Genomic DNA, 21,262 nt, shown 5'->3' with positions numbered 1-21,262 from the left:
ATAAATAAGACTGCTATAGTTTTTCTTTCCTGGGCTTTCACACCCTATGTTTATCTTTCCTCTCTCCTTCCCTCAATGTACTTTTCGTTATAGACATATTTAGCATATGCAATCACTTCTTTTTGATCAAGTAATATGGATAAAATCAAATGATGTAATTAACACCTAAGATTAATTCAGGAAAGTATCTTTTTTGTTGTTGTTGTTCAGTCAGTTGTTTTTGGAGAGACCATGAAGACTTCACTAAATTAATTTCCATCCCAGCTGCATTCTGTACCCTTGTATTGCAATACTTACTCACATGTAGCCATTGTTGTCTTTGTTGTTATCATCATTCTTCAAAAAACACTGAGATATATGCAGAGGGAATCATTATCCCTTAGCATAGCTTCTGAAAAGTCTGATTCAGGTTAAAGATTTTTTCTGATTCTAAAAGGGAAGAGGCGAGGCAACAGCCAGGTAAAAGCCTGCTCCTCCATCTTTGCTCTGTCTTCTTAGGCACACTTTCAGGAATGCTTTGCAACTTTTCCTCCTAACGTGCATAATCATTATTGGAAGCATTAAAACTCAGACTGGAAATGTCTATTCCCCTTTTTAATCCTGTGGTCTGTTTCATGAGAGGACAACTTCAGTAAATTTCATATACTCCAGAGATTGATCCAACTCAAGTTGGGGAAACAGACAAATAATGTAAGTGCTCAGGCTAGGGCTTCTGGCCACACCACAAAGCTGGGGTCAATAGAAATATTTAAATGCTGCCTGTATGACTCTCATCAAGACTCTCCTAATGGAGTCATATTTTCAAAGTGCTAAAAATTTCCAACTAACATCCAATAGCAATATTTCTCAACCAGTAATCTATAGGAGCAGCAGACTTAACCTGGCCCAGGCAGACATGGAGTTCAGGAATTCCTGGCATCCATTCCCACATTTCCAGTAATGTTTATAGATTCAACCTTTTGGAACAGAGCATATTTTAAGAGCCAGAAGTAAAATGCCATTATTTTCCGTCTTGGTATTTCAAGACATATATTTCACATTTGCACAACAAAGAGGTGATATTTGAAAGCCTAATTCCAGCTCTCCCTGGCAGAGACAAGGCGCACTCTCATAGGAGCCTGGGACCTTCTTGGAAGGTCACAAAGGATAGCATGGGGGAATGCAGACAGTAAGGATAATAGCAAGAACTGGGTATGAGTCTGGTCCCATTTTTTTCCTTTTTGTTTCATTCATCAGATTATTTATTGAGGTTTTGTGTTAGTTTGTTTGTTGTGCTTGAACTCAGGACCCTGTGCATGCTAGGCAAGCACTCAGACACTGAGCCAACTTCCCATGTGCCTTCTGTGTGGTATCTGATGCTTGTCATTTAGTTACTTAATCATCCTATGCCTTAGTATGCTCACATGCAGTAGAAATAATAATAAGATAATAATTTAAAAACTTACTCCTCAGGGTTCTCTTAAAGAGTAAATAAAGGCCAGGCATGATACACATATCTATAATCCCAGTGGCTTGGGAGGCTGAGGCAGGAGGATCATGAGTTCAGAGTTAGTCTCAGCAAAAGCGAGGCACTAAACAACTCAGTGAGACCCTGTCTCTAAATAAAATAACAAAATTGGGCTGGGGATGTGGCTCAGTGGCCCAGTCCCCCTGAGTTAAAGTCAATAAATAAATAAAGGCTTTGTATACTGTAAATCACAATGCAACTTGAATTTGGTTTTGTTTTCAGCTTTTTGAGATACTGTGAATTGAACCCAGGATTTCACACATGCTGGGCATGTGCTCTACCACTATGGAACAACCCAAGCCAGAAAATTCTTTTGCATTTGTTTCATTATCATTATTCATCTGTCTTAAGGGGAAATTTTAATATTCTGTCAGAATTGAGAAGTGGGTATTCCCTGGCTTAGAGGCTTTGTCCTCAAGAACCCAAGGGCTGGAGATTTTGCTCTGGTAGAGCACTTGCTTAGCATGTGCAAGGCCTTGGATTCTATGCCCAGCACTCCAAAAAGCAGGAGGAGGAAAAACAAAACAAAAACACCAAATTTCTGGCCTACATAAGTTTTGGACTCTGAAGGTCTGTGCTTTAGATATTGCTTGCCTTGGGCTGGGTTGTGGCTCAGAGGCAGAGAGCACTCGCCTACCATGCATGAGGCCCTGGGTTTGATCCTCAGCACCACATAAAAGTAAAATAAAGATATTGTGTCCACCTATAACTAAAAAATAAATTTTTAAAAAAGACATTGCTTGCTTTAATGGGGGAAATGGGCAGCCACAGGAAACCAAGACAGGGAGAGCCCTTTTCCCCAGCACATCCACAAGAATATTGGTCTGTTGGTCTGTGCTGCTGTCTATGGCACAGACCAACAGCCGAGCAGAGTTGTCTGGTCACATTGCAACAGTCACTAGACACTAGAACTCTATTTGGACAACTTAAATAAAAGTCACAAACTTCTTTTTTGCTCTGTACTATTCCAACTAAATTAGGACTTAGCTCCAATAACCATAACAACCCACATCCCATGGGAAATGAGCAATATGACCAGGGCAGACAAGTAGCCCTCAATTTGGAGAAATTTGACATCATTTAAGGTTTTGTTTTTTTGGTGGGCCTTGGCCTATTGTGAGATTTGACAAGTGTCCAAGAAACCTTGTGTCAGCTGGCATCCTAACATCTTGGCCCAAAGGCATTCCCTGGTCTTCGCCAGTCACTAATAGAGCATGTAACTTATAGTGCAAATTTTCATGAAGCAAACCAGATGTAATATGCTTCTTTCATCAGGAAACATTATTTACCCTATGGATTGTAAGGTGATTATATTTGAGATCTAATGCCACCTCAGGAAAAAAAAGAACCTGCTACAAAAAAAAAAAAAAAAAAAACTGCTATAGTTCTGCTCCTTCATGTGTTTATGTTAATGGGTAAGAATAGAAAGTGTACAAATTGCTCTGAAATGATGGCTCAAGTACTAGGAAAAGTAAATTTTGTTGTACAAAAAATGACATATAATGAAACATTTGCTCAGTGATATATAGTTTTATAACTATATACTAACATGTATGCGTGTGTGCATATATATATATATATATATATATATATGCACACACACAAATATATAAACCTTTATATTTGAAATGTCAACAGGATTAATAATTGTTTGAAATTATTAGTCTGAAATTCTTGATGCAACCCCCATTATCCCAATGAAAGAATTGTTTTTATAGCACAGTTTTTAATCCTGTGAGGTTTATTAGAAATTCAAATATCACAAAATACCAGAGATGTCAAGATTATCTAAATCCTGCATAGCTAGTACAAATGTAGGCAAAAAATTTTTAGACCAGAATGAATGTGGGTTATTGGAAGGATACCATGAAAACAGTAGTTTGCTGACAAACAATGGAAACTCAGGATAAAAAGGGCCTGAGTTGTAACATTTACCAGTCTCTGTGGTTAAATACTAACACATGGCCAACTTCAAGCTACCCAGCATGGCTACCACTGAGCAGAGTTGGGAAATGATAGGCAGTCGCACACCATTACATGGTATTTCTAGCACACATCAATCATAGACATGAATAACTTGAAGAGCATAGAGAGAAGTAAAATATTTAGGAAGGGATGAGTCATAAGTATTTATTGCCCTTCTAATACAACATATTCTATTGTAAGTTCATATGATTTAACTTTTAATAATGACCTTGTTTAACAACTACTTCACAAAATTCCTGAAAGTTTAAACAATAGACTCTCACAAGCTGGCCTGAGCTCATTCCAACTCAGTGGGCATAAGGGTTTTGTTTGCTGTGTAAGAAGGTATATAATCCCTCTTCACTAGGTTAGCCAGTCTCCTTGGCTGGGAGTTGAAACCCCTGATGCCTAAAAGTTCTCATAAATCATTTTTTTTGCAGTTTGCTGAAAGTCATTTTGTCTCATTATTAATTACACAGGATCGCCACCTAGTGACAGAAAGGGAATTGGGTTTTTGAGACTGTTGGGGCCTAACAGAGCTGGGAAAATGGCTATTCTGGTGGACTGTGTCCTACACTAGAATTTGGAGGTTTCCAGCTTGGTGAACTGTGGACTGTCACTGCTTCATCAGCAGACTTCCTGTATACATCTTACAGTAGAACGCTCTCTGTAAAGTTTTGTTAGAATTAGAAAAAGGATTGGGACCATTGCTTGAATTGTCTCATGTTTTACAGATGGAGACCCTAAGCCCTGAAAGAGGTGAAGTGACTAGAACATGTGCCAGCCCATGGTAGAGCCAGGCCTCAAACTTGGCACACTGACTGGTAGTCAATGTCCCCCTCCTGCTTTACTCTGTCACCCTATCAGAGCCTATAGTTTGAGCCACACTGTGTTCCCAGGGCTGGGGACCACAGTGGTGAGCACAGAAAGTTTCAGGCCCTGTCCCATGGTGCATACTGTCTTCTCAGGGAGTTAGCCTCATAGTTACACAAGTCACTATTTAGTCAGACCCCTACTCTGAAGGACACATGGGCTATGAGCAGAAATGGTAAGGCATTTGTCTGGATGTGAGAAAGTGGTGATGGAAATGAGCTCTGGGGCCTGAGCAGGAATTGGCCATGCTGCTTGGGGCTTGGGGGACAGGCCATGGGAGCCTGACCAGATCTGTGAGCCAGAGCAGTCAATGTGGCTGGAGCTCAAGGAGTCTTATGCATATCCTACTGCATTGACCTGTGTAATCCCAAGAACCTCCATTAGTTATTTCACAGGAGTGTCATGAGAGTTAAATGAAGGAGCATCTATGAAAATGCCTGCTGCAGAGCAAGCCCAGCTAAGGCAAGTTTGCCTGTACTTCAGACAGCTAAGACCCGGGAGACATCCCATGTACTGACACTCATAAGAGTGCAGACAGGTGTGAGAATGAGGCACGACGGTCATGGGAAGGAGATTCATGCTCTGACTCTAGATCACTTTGGGAACGTGCTATCCTCTTGGAGCACTTTGCATCTCTTCTTAGTTACAGGGAAGAGCCAGACCAGGCTGACCTCAGTGTTGCCTTAAAGTAGCCATTAATGCAACAGGCAGAGCTCTTCTCCACCTCCACCCACCCATCCACTCCTTCTCCAAATCTGTTTACCCTCTGCTACCCAGAAAACACCTTGTCTCAAAACTGTCCTGATCTTTCCCATCTCCAGCTGTAAAGTGCTGTGAACTCCATTCAATCAAGAGCTTAATGGCCTTGTGTTTCCAGCACGGTAGCATTTGTTTGGGGCCTAGAACAATCAAACCAGCTGTTTCCATGGGTCTACACAGGAACCCCAATTCCAGATAATACTTTTCCACTTTGACCAATAGCCATTTATCCTGAGGAAGTGGCCAAGTGATGCCTTGGGATCAAAGTTCATGCAGGGGCTTTGGGCAGTCAGGTGTTTGAATGATCCTCCCCACCTTCACTCTGACCTGTGCCTAGGACACTCCCCAGCAGCTGCCTGACATACAAGCCAGCAGGGACACTACAGGGCTTAATGATGCATTGCACAACCCAAAGAGGCCCATTCTATTTACTTTTTTTAAAAAAGCAACTTCATGTGAGATGTGATTTATATACCATAAAATGAACCCATTTAAAATGTTCAGTTCAACAGTTTTCAGTACATTTGGAGAATTGTGCAAACCTCCCCTATTTACTTTTAAAAAAAAAAAAAAAAAAAAAACTTCATTCAGATATCATTTATATACCACAAAATTAACCTGTTTAAAATGTATAGTTCAACATTTTTTCAGTATATTCAGAGTTGTGCAAACATCATCATAAGTTAACTTAAAAACATTTTCATCACACCCCCAAAACACCATTCCCATATCCACTACCCCAGCCCTATGCAGTTACTAGTCTATTTTCTATCAATCTAGACTAGCCTGTTATGGACATTTCACATAAATAGAATCGTACTGTTGTTAAATTTATTTCTAAGTGTTCTTTTTTGATGTGGGATTGTTTTCTCAATTTCATTTTTGGATTTCTTGCTGTGCATAGAGATATAGCTGAGTTTTATATGTGGATTTTATATTGTATAAAAAAATCTAGCATCTTAATAATTCACTTATTCTAATAGTTTTTTAGTTTATTCCTTAAAATTGTTTCCATGCAAGATAATCTCATCTGCAAGTAAAGGTATTTCCACTATTTTCCCAGTCTGGATGCCTTTTAATTTTTGTGCCTAAAAGCCCTGGCCAGAGTTTCTAGTATGGTACTGAACAGGAATGGTAATCACTGACATCCTTGTTTGTTCCTGATCTTGGGCATGAAATATTGCCTTTCAAGGTAAATAGGATGCAAGCTAGGGGTGTGGAGACAAGGAGTTCTACCCTCAGCTGGGGCTAATGAAGAAATGTAGGAAGGCACCAGTGTGGCACAATGTGCAGCTGGGATGTGAGCTGGGGACATACCTGGCAGAGACTTTGTAGGTGCCATAAAGGGTTTTGGTCTTTTTCCTAAGAGCAGAGAGAAGCTGTTAGAAAGATTTTCAGGGGGAGATGGAGTGAACTAATTAAAACTGAGCTAAGGTGATGGTCAGATTTAAGGTGATACTTAAGTCTCAGAAAGGAATTATCTGGCAGAAAAGACATGAAGGAGGAAGAAGAGAGAGGACTTGGTCAGAGCAGGAGGCAGACAGAGCAGGGATTGGTGGTAGTGATGCCACATGGATGCCCATGTAGATAGTCTTCTCTCAGGGATTCACTCATTTTATCTTCCCTCTAAATAGTCTCACTCCCTCCCCCAGTAGGCAACTATACCTAAGTTCTAACACTATTGAACTCCAGAGGCCTCTGTTATCTACACCAACTCATTCCCCCGCTGACATACAAGAGGCCACATATCTCTCTGAGGACAACAGGTGTATACAAAAACATGTATGTGTGCGTTGAGCGTATGCACTTCCAACTATGCTCTACTGCTGAGCTGCAAGCTTCCTCCCCCGCCCCAGGGGTGTTCTGGTGCACAGCCCACTCCCTTGCATTCCTTGCTGCTGGGAAGTCAGATGACTTCTGATATCCAGGCTAATGGCTCTTATTAACCAAATGCTGACACATCCCCAATATATAGGGTGCTTCATCAAAAGCCTGCCTGCTTGGCCAACTTTCAGAGCCGCCAGCACTTCTCGAACAGAGAATGGGGATTTCCAATGGACACTAGGTAGGAAGTGAAGTCATGCTAATGATTTATAAGATGCCTTTCCTCTGCCATCAGAGAAAAGTGCTTTGTGTATGTTGGCCTGAGAGAAATGGAGCCAGAATAGCTTCAGGATTTGTTCCTTCCTACTCAGGGTATGGAAAGAACCATCTAAGGAGCCCCACCCCTGCTAGGGCTGCCAGTCAGTCCCCTCTCTCCCAATGAACATCTGTCAGTACAGGACTTTAGCAAGGACATTGTGCTGTGGCCTTCAAGAGCCAGCCCAAAACTGAATGTGATATTCATTTCAGAATTTAAGGGCTGGAAAGACCCTTTTCCTCCCTCCTCCTGTTATGTAGGTATTAACAGACATGACAGACCTAAGAGCCATTCCCAGACTTTGAGTTTCTACTCAACACTTTTTAGAAGAAATTTTAAGTTTCTTTTATAGCAAGTGAATATATAGGCTTTACCCTGATTTGTTTTTAAGCCAAGTGGGGGGGATGATTCTTGTTTCCCTATCAAAAATGCTTTTTATAAACATTTATTGTTTCAGATACAAGTTTAAAGAGATCGCTAAAATGGAACAAGTTATAGTTACATGCCTTGGGACACTATGAATGGTGACTTGAATAGCACAGTGTATAGATAAAGAAGAAATTCAAAGCTCAAGGATCTTGGTTAGTGTTAAAACACTGGACATATTTTTGACAACCATTATGGGGGATTGGTCCTGGCATCCCGTAGGTAGAGGTCAGGGAAGAGGCCAGGGATGCTGCTAAACCCCCTTCAGTGCAAAGAAAGTGCATGCACACACATACCCCACACAACAAAGAATTATCCAGTCCCAAACATCACTAATGCTGATATTAAGAAATTGGATATACTCCTATATGAGAATATTCACAGAAATATTTATTCATAATAGTGAAAACTGGAACTATTCCAAATGACCTTCAGCACAAGACTGGATGAGTAAGTTGTGGCATGTTCATGCAATTGATAGTGTAAAGCAGCAAAGGTGAGTGAACTACAACTACATTCAACAGGGCACATCTGAAAAACATACAATGATTCCTTTTATACAGCCACAAAAACAGCAGACAGGATATTGTTCAAGGATATTTGCATGTGTGGTAAAACAGTAAAGACAAGCAGGAGAATTACTGATAGAAAATGTAGAGTTAATTCTGGAAGGGAATGCAGTTAAAAAGAAGTACCCACATGCTTCTGTGGCACTGGAAAATGTTATGTTTCCAAAGTTGGGGAAGAAGGAATAGATATGTGACTTCATTATTTAAATGTTTAGATGTCTTTTCCACATTTCTTTCTATGCTGAGGACATGATAATAACAGCAGCTAATGTTTATAAAGAGCTATGTCAGAGAGGGTATTTTTATTCTTGGAGAAAGTTCAGGGAGTGCGCTCTGGGCCATATAGCTTCTAAGGATGGAAGTAGGTTTAAACTTGAAAAAGACAATTTCCACCCATGCTGCAAACCACCATATATACTGCTGCCCCTGTTGGTTCCCATCTCTCATCTTCTTCCACTCTCTCCACAGTGTCCGCAGACAGACGACCAGTCGGCCTCCACCAGCAGGTGGCAGACCAAAGCCTCAGCCCAAGCCCAAGCCCCAGGTGCCACAGTGCAAGGCTTTGTATGCCTATGATGCTCAGGACACAGACGAACTCAGCTTTAATGCCAATGACATTATTGATATTATCAAAGAAGGTAAGTGCATGACTGGCTGTACCCAAAGAATATGCAGTTTCTTTGCTATATGACTAGTCTAAACATGAAGGGAATTTATGGGCTTCTCTGACTGAAATGTGTAGAGGCAGGTCAGGCCTGAGGCTATTTGTTCAAGATGCCAGCTTCCTTTTCTTTTTAATGCTTCATTTAGTTCTGCCCTCTTCTTTGTATGTACTCCCTTCTCAAGCCTTTTTTTTTGTTTGTGGTGGCAAAAAGGAAGCAGAATTGCAGGCCATGTATGAAATCTGCCTTACCTCTGAAACTTCTTAACCACTGGACAAAAATCCTAAATTTCAGTCTGATTGGACCAAATTAGTCAGTTGCCCATCCCTCTATCAAGTTCAGTAGCAAGACAAAGACTGTACCCTGAGTGGCTTAGTCCTGCAAGGAATGGCCCTAGAAAATAGGTGGAGGTCTACCCAACCGAAACCTCAAGTTTCCTGATAGTGAAGGTAGATAGAATAGAAGCCAGAGAAGCAGCCTAGAGTGTCCATTGTCAAAGAGGTCCCTGGGCTTGGCTGAGGGCTTTCTTAACTTGGGAGCGAAGATAAGTGTTTATGAAAACATAAAAACCAAAGATAACTGACTTAAGTTGTCAGAAGAGTCCCTATGAAGGACAGTTTGTGGTGAAGGATAGGAAGAGTTCTCTTAGGACAGAGACAGAAAACTCATGAAGACCAGAAAAAGCAGATTAAAGCAAGTTGATCCTTGACCATGATACAGAATCCCCAAAGAGATGTCATAGAGATGAGAAGATGGTAGAAATGGCCTGAGGATAGAAGGTCCTGAATATCAGGCTTCAGAGAACTTGTGAAGACAGTGAGGAGCCATTCATGGTTTATAAACAGAGCCAGCACAAACTGAGTGGACAGTAGTTTGGGGCAAATTTAACTTTCAGGATAGTTCCAGGAATTTTAACAGGTTCCCTCATCACATGAGATCATTATAAGGAGAATTATGGACTCTGGACAGTTTCCCTCAAAATGGCCTCTGAGTGTTATTGTTCTAGTTGTCTACAGGCTTTTTAGTGTCCTCCTCAAAGATATCAGGGTTGAAACAAACTTTTTTCTTTTTGGTACCAGGAATTGAATCCAGGGACGCTTAACCACTAAGCCACATCTCCAACCCTTTATTTTTTGAGACAGGATCTCACCAAGTTGCTTAAGGCCTTGCCAAATTGTTGAGGCTGGCTTTGTACTCGGATCCTACTGCCTCAACCTCTCAAGGCTCTGGGATTACAGGCATGTGCCACTATGTCCAGCTGAAATGAATTCTTAAACACAGACGAAATTTTTATCACCAGGCTTGTTTAGCAAAACTGTTGAAAAAAATCTAATCCAGTAAGGATATTGATTAAATAAGCTGCTATATTCAGTCAGTGAATGTTGATACATTTTTTCTTTTACTAAAGATAATATAGAAGTACACTATTTATTGACATGACAAATGTTCATTAGAAAAAGGAAACAGGTTATAAACTGGACTATAGTCTCATATGTATGTGTGTGAAAATATACTCGTGTGTATATATGAATGCTATACAAAGTGTTAAATACAGTCTTCTTAAGTGTTCAACTTAAAAGTATTACTTTCATTTCTCAATATTTTCCAATTTCTACTGAAATAACACATATTGGTTATAATTAAAACAATTATATATTTGTATATACAATGTATAGTCCTAGAAGTTTTCAAAATATGCTATTAGTTATCACTGTAACTTATGGTATGAGTGTACAGATAGACATCTAATTAAATGAAATAGAGTCTAGACACAGATCACACATACATAGGTATTTAGTATATGATAAATGCAGCATTTTAAACAGAGGGGAAAGAATAGATAATTGCTTTACATTTTGAAGAGAAAAATGAAGTTATATCTCTACCTCATACACAAAATAAGCATCAGATTGAGTTAAAAATCTAAAAATATATGATAAAATTATCAAAGTCATGGAAGAAAACCTAGAACATTAATCTTTGGATGGGAAAAGCTTTCATGCAAGACATAAAACACAAAACCATGCAGAAGTTAACCTCATAAAGCTCACTTGCAACCTTCTATATGTGAAAAGCACCATGAGCAAAGTAAAATATTTGGCAGACCAGAAAAAACATCTTAAACATATAAGTAGCATCTCAATGTGCGTAGCCAAATAATCCATTCCAAACATGGACATAGCCTTTAAGGCAGCAGACAACAGAGCCTCACAGATCATGAGTGAAATGCAGATTCAACATTTCACCTACAACATCAGCAAAGATTAAAATATGAGACAGTCCACATTTCCCCAACCCAGACAAAACGGAAGATGTTAAGAGAGTTAATAACGACATATGTGCTATACATTATATAACAACCCTGTGGGTCAAACTAAACTGAAACAAATATCCACACTCAGTGGGAAGAGACATTGTGAACACATCCATATCGGTCCAGGTCAAGTTTTGCTACCAAAGGAGTTACTGAAAGCTCATTTTTATAACTGTGGAGTGCAGTAAGAATATAAACTCTCATGTTTACAGTTAATCAAGAAAATAGGGGTCTGGGGATATAGCTCAGTGGTAAAGCACCTGCCTAGCATGTGTGAGGCCCTGGGTTTAATCCCCAGTATGACACACACACCAAAAAAATAGATACCCTTCTTAGTAACAGTAGGAGAAATACATACGTATCTTTTTTTAGAAGAAATTTGGCAATATTTACCAAATTCTTGAGGTTGGGGCTAAAGCTCAGTGGTAGAGCACTTGCCTTGCAGCTGTGAGGCCCTGGGTTCAATCCTCAGCACCACATAAAAACAAATAAATAAACAAATATAACTGTGTCCATCTACAACTAAAAAAAAAATTTTTAAATAATAATTACCAAAATTTTAATTCCCCATCAATTAACTACTTTAGATTTATTCTTCATTCCCTATACCAAGATGAATTTCAAATATAAGTAGATAAGTATTAGGCACATGCCTATAATTCTAGCTACTTGGGAAACTGAGACAGGAGTATTGCAATTTTGAGGCCACCCTGGGTAACTTAGCAAGACTTGTCTAAAAAAATAAAAAAGGTTGGGGATGTAGCTCAGTGGTAGAGTACCCACCCCACCCCCCAGGTTCAATCCCCAATACTTAAAAAAAGAGAGAGAAGAAAAGTCCAGAAAGTATGGTATTGTTTTATTAATATCAGTGTAAAAAAAAGGATTTCCCTGGGCTGGGATTGTGGCTCAGTGGTAGAGAGCTTGCTTAGCAAGCATGAGGCATTGGGTTCAATCCTCATCACTACATAAAATAAATAAATAAAGTTAAAAGTTATTAAAAAAAAGGATGTCCCAAAAATTATATAAAAACATTCTATAACAGATCTGTTGATTCAACTATTTAAATATAAAAACAGTATAAAAACATAGGTGACTGGTGGTGTGGCTTAGTGGTTGAGCCCTTGCCTAGCATACACAAGGTCCAGGGTTCCATCCCCAGCACCATAAGAAAAAGAGGGATGTTTGCAATTTTCAAGAAAGCTCAACAAGCAACAGAAAACCAGACAGACCATAATGAACAGTGGAACATTATCAGCTATAGAAGAGAATACAGAAGCTGCTTTTATTTACCACTTAGCTATCTCTTTTCCTCAGGAGCTCTTTGTTCATGGATATGAAATAATTGTTACTATATATTGTTAAGGTTTTTAAAAGTGCAGAACATACAGTATGCTATCATTTGTGTACAAAAGGGGTAATTTTTTAAATGATGACTTACATGAAGTACAAGAAATAGGTAATATATTTTCCCCTCAGAGAAGGGATTTGAATATCTGTTTTCACTGATTGTCCTCTTGAAAGTACGAAAAATAATTTTTTCAAAATAAAGATACTAGGGCTGGGGTTATGACTCAGAAGTAGAGTGCTCGCCTTGCATGGGTGAGGCACTGGGTTCAATCCTCAGCACCACGTAAAAATAAATGAAATATATTCTGTCTATATTCAACTAAAAAAATAATAAAAAATATAATAGGAAGTCTGTGCTCTTTGACCCAGAAATCTATCCTACAGAACTACTTACATGTGGACATAAAAATAGACATATGGCTGGGCACAGTGGCACTGTAATCTCAGCGGCTCAGGAGGCTGAGGCAGGAGGATTGCAACTTCAAAGCCAGCCTCAGCAATATAGTGAAGACATAACCAACTCAGTGAGATCCTAAGCAACTCAATGAGACCCTGTCTTTAATAAAATATAAAAAAAGGGCTGGGGCTATGTGGCTCTGTGGTTAAGTGCCCAAGGGTTCAATCCCTGGTACCAAAAATCCACAATCCCTGATACAAAAAAAATAGATGTATGGACAATGATTGTATTAATAATGAAAAATTGGGAAGAAATGTCCTTCAATAAGGGAATTGTTATATGTAAATATTGGTATATAATGCAGCTGTTAAAAAATTAAGTACAGATATGGAAAGATTATGTCTGTTAAGTTTTGAAGTTCTAGATAAATAGGTATTAATTGGTCTGTTTTCTGTTTTAAATGGATTTGTTCATATTTATAACCACATGGAAAAAGGTCTGAAAGAATATATACCAAATTATTTCTGGTAAAGGGACTGTTAGTCAGCTTCCTGTCACTGTGACAAAAAAAAAAAAAAAAACCAAAAAACCTGAGAAAACAACCTGAAGGAGGAAAGATTTATTTTGGTTTCAGAGGTTTTAGTTCATCATTGCTTGGCCCTATTGCTGTGGGCTTGTGATGAGGCCGACTATCGTGATGGGGAGCACATGGTGGCACCAAACTACTCATCTTATGGCACCCAGAAAGGGAGGGGGCGGGGGAGAGGGAGGCCAGGACAAGATACAACCTTCAAGTGCACACCCCTAGTGACCTACTTATTCTAACTAGGCCCCACCTCCTTAAATGTTCATCAGGCCAGACAGTGGTGCACACCTTTAATCCCAGCTACAGGCTAGGGCAGGAAGATCACAGTTTCAAAACCAGCCTAGGCAACTTGGCAAAGCCCTGTCTCAAAATTAAAAATAACCTCCCAATAGCCCTTTAAATTATGAATTAATCTATTGATGAGATTAGAACCCCATGATCCCATCACCTTCCACATGTCTTACTTCTGAACATGCTACCTTGGGGATCTTTAACACATGAGCATTTTAGATCCAAACCATAACAGGGTTGGAATAAAGATGGGAAATCAAGTGTATGAAAGATCATCACAGACCTGGTTCTCCAGATTCTGAGATAGGTTTAGGAGTGGTAATACCTGTGAAAGAAAAGGGGGAGGAAGCTGGACACCATGACCTGACAAAGTCTCCCAGCTGCCCTGGGCAGGTTTGGCTAGGATGGATCTTATGGGAACTAACAGTTGAAGCTGTCCTCATATCCCTGCTGAAGGTTCTTTCTTCAAAGGGCATCTGAGTGGTACATTTCTGTATCTGCCATGGCGGAGAGGGTCACTTTTCACAACAAACTTTTTCATAATAACACAAAACAAAGAAGTGAAAAGAGTATGGATGAAGTCATTTGAATCACCTCTTTCTCCCCCTGCAGATCCTTCTGGCTGGTGGACAGGTCGACTACGAGGCAAGCAGGGCTTGTTTCCCAACAACTATGTGACCAAGATCTGAGGAACCAGAGACTGACACATGGAGCAGAGGAGCTCCAGGCACAGACAGGGGAGGGGACATTTGGAGACTCCCTTTCTGATCCACAGTGAGCAGTTGCTTCTCCAAGACCTGAAGCTATTCTGGCATCTTTCCCATGGAAGACTCTTGAAAAGTCTGGGTTGGGGACAGGGAGTGTTACTCCATTTATCCTAAAAGGTAGCCTATTCATAGGAACCCAGGAGGGCAAAACAACCACCAAGATTTATTTATTGTATTTAAACCTGGTGGGAAGACAAGTGAGGTCCACTCAGACCTTGTTGGCTTCACAACCCAAAAGCACTCCACTTGCTCACCAGGCCTAGAGATTGGCTATAGATGGCCACTGACAAGTGCCTTTAGTAGAAGAGCACATTTCTTTCATTCCTGTTTTCCATACCTGACACACACATTCCTCTCTGCCACTTTCCTTCAGGGAGGACCCACCCTCTGCAATTTGGGCTTGGTGTGAATAGGCACTTACTGTGCAAATGCCAGGGGCAGGTTGGACTCTGAGCCCTCAGGAGCAGAGGGTCACTGATTTACCTGTGCTGGGGCCATCAGGCTGCAAGGCAGGAAAGGGGCTGGGCACTGGGCTGTCAGCCTTGCTTTCACTAGGTCTTCAATTGGAATGTGGCTGGCCCATGTTGATTATGTTTAATGGTGTACTTATTATAAGAAGGATCTCTTTTTTTCCCAAGCTGTACATTTATAAATCAGATCATATACTGTATATATAAAAATATCAAGATGGTAGAAACATGTATGAATGTACTAAGTAGTATTCCACTGTACTCATTCATAAAGGTAGGCTTTATTACAAAACTCCCATCAGGTACTTTCAGACATGCCTTTTCAACTACAAAAACAGTATCATTGCTTTCCAGGTCGGTCCCCGCAGACCTTTCTTGACCCTTTCACTGTAAGTAATTTTCCTGTGATCCCTCTCTGCAGCCCTCGTCCTACCTCCTAAATAAATAAAGGAATCAGTGAACTGCTTTGTTTTTTCATGTTTGTCATGGGCTCAAATTGATGATGGAGCCAATCCCTAGTGTTGGTTTTCCATTACTGTAACAAATACCTGAGATAATCAACGTAGGAGAAAAGACTTTGTGGCTCAATTTCAATCCATGATTAGTTGAACCACTGGCCCACTGCTTTTGGTCCTGTGGCAGCATAGCACATTGTGGCAAAGCACCTGCTGGAGCCCAGCTGCTCACCTCATAGCAGCTGGAAAGCAAAGAGTATGGGAGATGCCAGGATCCCAATATCATCTTCATTGGCCTGCCCCCAAGGACACAGCCTTCTCCCACTGAGCCCTGCCTCCCAAAGACTCTCCCACCTTCTGAGAGTGCCATGAGCTGGGAATCAGCACCATGATCTAATGGCACCACAAGTCTTCAATACATGGGCCTTTGGGCAATATTATAGTTCCAAACTAGTATTCTGCCCATTCCCAAGAGTCCCAAAAGTCTTAACTGTTCCAGTATTGCTCAAATGTCTCCTCTGAGACTCAAAGCAGAAATTTTTAGCTTTAAGCCCCTGTTAAAATCAGTTACATACTTTTGAGATGCAATGGCACAGGGTAGACATTTCCATTTCAAAAGAGAAGAATAGGAAAATAGCAAGGAGGGACTAGACCAAAGCAAAACCAGAAACCAGCAGGGCAAACATCATATCGTGTAGCTCCATGTCTGGTATTCAGGGCACTAACTGAATGTGGGCTTCAAGAGCTTGGGCAGCCCCACTCCATGGCCTTACACTGTGTCTCACTGGCTGCTCTCTTGGGAGGGCTCTGCATACTTCTGGCACCTTCCTTTAGTAGACATTCCACATTCCTGCATTTCTGCCTTTCAGGGGTCCCATTGATTGCAGCTTTGCTTTGGCTCTGTGAGGCTACTTGCAGGAACTCAGACCCTGCCCTGCACTGCCTGGCATACGAGGTTTTTCTTTGAAATATGGGCAGAAGCCTCCATGAGTGCATACGTCTTCCGTTCTACATGCCTGCAAAACCAGCACCGTGATCTGGTGGCACCATGATCTGCCACTAGGACCTGTTGGAACTGAGTGCTTTACCTGAGTGCACACAGGGAATCAAATTCCAGGGAAACAATTCCTAGACAGTCCTGCAAGTCTTTGAAATGAGTGGCCTAATCCTAAGAAATCTTCAAGACAGCTTTCCAGGGCTGGGGATGTGGCTCAAGCAGTAGCATGCTCACCTGGTGTGCATGCGGCCCGGGTTCGATCCTCAGCACCACATACAAACGAAGATGTTGTGTCCGCCGAAAACTGAAAAATAAATATTAAAAAATTCTCTCTTTAAAAAAAAAAAAAAGACAGCTTTCCTATCGCCCCAGTGCAAAGTGCTTGGCTTCTGTTTAACAGCAACTGCACCCTCCTTGGCAGCACCTTTAAAAGGACTCCTTTCCTAGCCAAACTGCAAGTTTTCCAATTTTTTTTCTACTGTTTTGCTTTGCTCCCGATTGTCACAATAAACTTGATTAAAAGCAGCCAGTAATACCCATGTCACTGCCTGAATAGTGCACTGCCTTGAAATTTTTCTCCACCACATAAATTAATTTGTCACCTTTCAACTGGCCTCCCACAAAGTCTCAGGGCATGGACATAATGTCTTCAAATTCTTTGTCACCATTACTTTTCACATTGCTATCAGCATTTTGGTCTTCTAAGCCCTCAGCAAAATTGCCCATTAGGCTCCACTTAGAGCATTCTAGGTTTTCTCTAGCCCACTGCTCCAAACCTTTCCAAACTCCTCTCATGAACCAATTTCAAAGGATTCTGAATGATATTGTCAAGTATAGTCATAGCAATGACCCTATTTATCAGAGCCAATTTTCTGTGTTAGCCTTTTGCTACTGACAAATACCTGATATAAAAAGAGGTAAAGTTTATGTTGGCTCATGGTTTCAGAGGCTTCGGTCCATGGCTATTAGGCCCCATTACCTTTGGGCATGTGGCATGGCAGCACATCAAGGGAGGAACACTTGGCAGAGGAAGCCACTCCATGACAGGCAGGAAGCAAAAAGCAGGAGAGTCTGGAGTCCCTTTAATGGCACATCCCAATGACCTAACTTCTTTCCACTAGGCTCCACCTCCTAAAGATTCCACCACCTCCTGAAAGCATCACAGGCTGGGGACCAAGCTTTCAACATATGGGTCTTGGGGGAAAATTCAAGATCCAAACTATAACAACCCCAGTACATTAGCATATGACCTTATTTAAAAATAAGGTCTTTGCAGAAGTAACAAAATTAAGATGAAGTTATTATAACTTATAATAATTATAAGGGGCTAAAAGAAGACAATTGTCTACAAGTCAGGGAGAAAGGCCTGGAGCAGATCCTTCTCTCAACCCTCAGGAGGAACCAACCCTGTGGACTTACAGCAATAAATTTCATTTGTTTAAACTACCCAATTTGTGAAACTTTATAAAGATAAACCTAGCAAACTGGTACAATGTTTATTGCAGTAATAATGAAAAATTGGAAACAAGGTAATGTCCATCAGTAATAGAGTGGTTTCAAGAATGACAAGTCACTACCTATTCTCCATTCAGTTGTCATAATCATTGTAAAGCTATTGGGAAATTAAGAGTTTGAGCATCCCTTTATGCTATTTCAGGATTCTCAAGATCGTGGGACAAGATCATAAAGGGCTAACTATGGGGGTGGGGAGATGGATCTAGATTTAGAAGATTAACGTTTAATTCTCTTATATTTACTTCAAGAACAGGGAGTAAACATCATTCCATGACAGTGACAATGTTTATAGGGTATTTCAGTTCTACTTTATGACCAGTTAGGAAAAAGGAAAATACAGCCATGATGTAATGAATTAAGGAAAGGTAATCCTATTGACACTAGTGCTCTCTGTATTTAGAAAGTACCTTCACAGTCACAGACTCCCTGAAAGTAGAAGGAAGGTAGATAGATAGAACAAGAATTGGGACTGGACTTCCAATAGCCACTAGCACAGCACACAGGCTGCTTTCTTGCAGGCAGAAGTGCCAAGGTGGTCCTTCCTTGTTTTCCTTTGACTGGCGTTTTAAATTTGTGTGTAACTGGGAACTCTCAGGCTCTAGGTAACAAAACAGGAACCAAGTTAATACCCTACACACCTGAAAAAAGGAACATACAAGGAGATGACAGATGCAGCCCTCATCACTGTAGCCATTGCCTAGTACTAGGCTCAAGGCTCTTGACTGATTTTGCTTGAATAGGCAAATGGATTCACGTTTACACATGAAGATAGCTTAGATCCTGAAATGGAGAGACTGAAATTCTAGAAAGATTAAAAAGAAAAGTTTGGAGAAAATTGGTTTATTCTTGAAGTTATTTCTACATATTTAGAAATTTAATATGGAGGATACTGGAAAGATAGTGACAGATAACCTCCCCCCCCCCCTTTTTTTTCTGCTTCCCTAATTAAAAAGTCTTCAGAAAAATGCTTTTTTTCCCTTTAGGGTCTTTAATTCATTAACAGGTTTCCTATTGTCTCTGATCTAGTCAGTCCTGCCATTTTGCTCAGTCTAGTTCAGTAATTGGTTCAGGAATCTCTTACCCTGAGATCAAATGGCCATCCATACCTCTCATCTACAAACTGCCATCCTGTGTAAGTACAGGGTGTCCATGTGCACACACAACCCCAGGATACAACAATATCAAACATCAGGTGGAGATGCATCAGATCCCTCCAACCAAAGGCCTAAAGTACCAAGAACCCAATGAGCAATGGCCACCCACCTTGGGTGGCCATGGTGTTCAAACTTCAAAGTCTTTGGTCTAAGAACCCTCTTACATTTTCAATATCATTAAGGACCCCAAAGAGTTAGGCTTTTGTTAGTTGCAGCTATCAATATTTACCATATTAAAAATTAAAACTTGGGCTGGGGATGTGGCTCAAGGGGTAACGCGCTTGCCTGGCATGCTTGGGGCACTGGGTTCGATCCTCAGCACCACATAAAAATAAAATAAAGATGTTGTGTCCACTGAAAACTGAAAAATAAATATTAAAAAATTCTCTCAAAAAAAATTAAAACTAAGAAAAAAAATTTTGAACACACACACAAAAAATCACTAGCCACAAGTAACGACATCACATTCTGTAGCCAGCCCATCTGCCCAAACCTGACTCGCTGCTATTACCAAGTCCAGCATATGTGAAAAGATGATGATGAGAGTCCTTTCCCTTTAAAAGGACATTCCCTGGGAATTGTACACATCGTGTCCACTCACGCTCTACTAGTCAGTATGTAGTCATGTGGTCTCAACTGAAGTGGGGCTGAGAGATGAACACTGAGCTATGGAAGCCACTTACCCAGAGCACCAAAGTTATAGCCTTCTCATAGTCACTGCTCCTTCCAGGCAGAGATGCACACAAGAACAAATGAGAAACGTGGATGTGCATCAATATGACTTACAAACTACTCAATGTCACAGAACACAGCTTAACATATAATCCACATACTTTCTCTCCATAACTCCATCCCAAACTCCTGCCCAGACCACCTGGCTGTGCCTCTAGGCACATGTTTCACTACCTCAACAAGGCTATCTATAAAACCCTCCAATTTCAATACATAAAGATACTCCACACCTCTAAATGCTCAAAACTATAGTTAAAAGCATCCTAGTCAGGCAGCACTGGCCTGCTCAAGAAAGGGGAGTGAAACCATTCTCCAAGGCCAAGGGGATTCATCACAGCTGGGTCATAGGACCTGACCAACACTGCAGTTTTGCTGTGAGGCAAAAGGAAGCTTTCACTGCACCCTAGGCTAGGGAAGTGTTGAGTTAAAAAAGTTTATTGTGAAGTTCAGAGCCTGTATGAATCTTCAAAATTTGCAATGTTTCCCAATTTTATTTGACTAACATATTTCTGTCAAAAACACCAATTTACATCTATGTACCACTTGAGGAACTTCACATTTATGATTTTTCTTTGTTTTTAAGTAGTGGTTGGAGACTGAGGATTCATTCCCCCTTAAAAAACGTTAAGCAGGGCACAGTGGTGCATGCCTGTAACCCCAGTGACTCAGGAAGCTGAGGCAGGAGGATTATGGGTTCAAAGCCAGCCTCAGCAAGAACCTTAGCAAGGTTCTAAGCAACTCATTGAGACCCTGTCTCTAATAAAATGTAAAAACAGGCTAGGGATGTGCCTTGGTGATTAAGCACCCCCTGGGTTCAATTAAAAAAAAAATGTGTGTGTGTATGTGTGTGTGTAATTAAACACATATCCCCCGCCCAAAACAAAAACCCTTACATTTAAACCATATGTTAGATAAAGCAGCATAATAGGAAAATGCATTCCAAGTTTTAACTTTAACAGGACTCACTGACACATTTTCTTCCTCTACCTGTGGCCTCCCAGGACTCTGTATCCAACCATGCCTTTGAGAAAGAGATCCATTATGACTATCACCCTTAGTGGGCCAGCTGTTCCTATGTAGGAATTAGAGAGCAATTGAGGAGTTTCCAGAAAGGAAATTATCATGCTAACCCCATTTTAATTTTTTTAATGAATCAATGTATTCATATCAAAGTTTAGAAGTGATTTAGTGTTTAGCAAAACCAAATTCAGGGGCCAGGGCTGTAGCTCAGTGGTAAGAGTGCTTGCCTAGCACTCTTACCACTCAATCCTCAGCACCACATGAAAATAAATAAATGGAATAAAGGTATTGTGAAAAAAAAATTCAGGGGCTTGGG

At 40.6% G+C, this 21,262-nt stretch overlaps 1 protein-coding gene across 1 annotated transcript in view; it reads left to right on the top strand.

Annotated features, from left to right (window-relative positions):
- Myo1e (myosin IE) overlaps positions 1 to 15,534 on the top strand; it is a 191,099-nt gene extending 175,565 nt beyond the window's left edge. Inside the window, exons 27-28 of the mRNA XM_046460896.2 lie at positions 8,708 to 8,877; positions 14,449 to 15,534. Of these exons, the coding sequence (XP_046316852.1) occupies positions 8,708 to 8,877; positions 14,449 to 14,525 (247 nt within the window). The 3' untranslated portion in view covers positions 14,526 to 15,534. The remainder of the gene's footprint in view (positions 1 to 8,707; positions 8,878 to 14,448) is intronic.
- Positions 15,535 to 21,262: the final 5,728 nt, after the last annotated feature.

The sequence above is a fragment of the Marmota monax genome, unplaced genomic scaffold (assembly GCF_021218885.2).
Source record: "Marmota monax isolate L192 unplaced genomic scaffold, Marmota_monax_Labrador192_F-V1.1 WCK01_AAM20220418_F8-fsc00001, whole genome shotgun sequence".
Lineage (NCBI taxonomy): Eukaryota > Metazoa > Chordata > Mammalia > Rodentia > Sciuridae > Marmota > Marmota monax.
The sequence above is the reverse complement of the archived record's forward strand: the minus strand, read 5'-3'. Positions and strand labels throughout refer to the sequence as shown.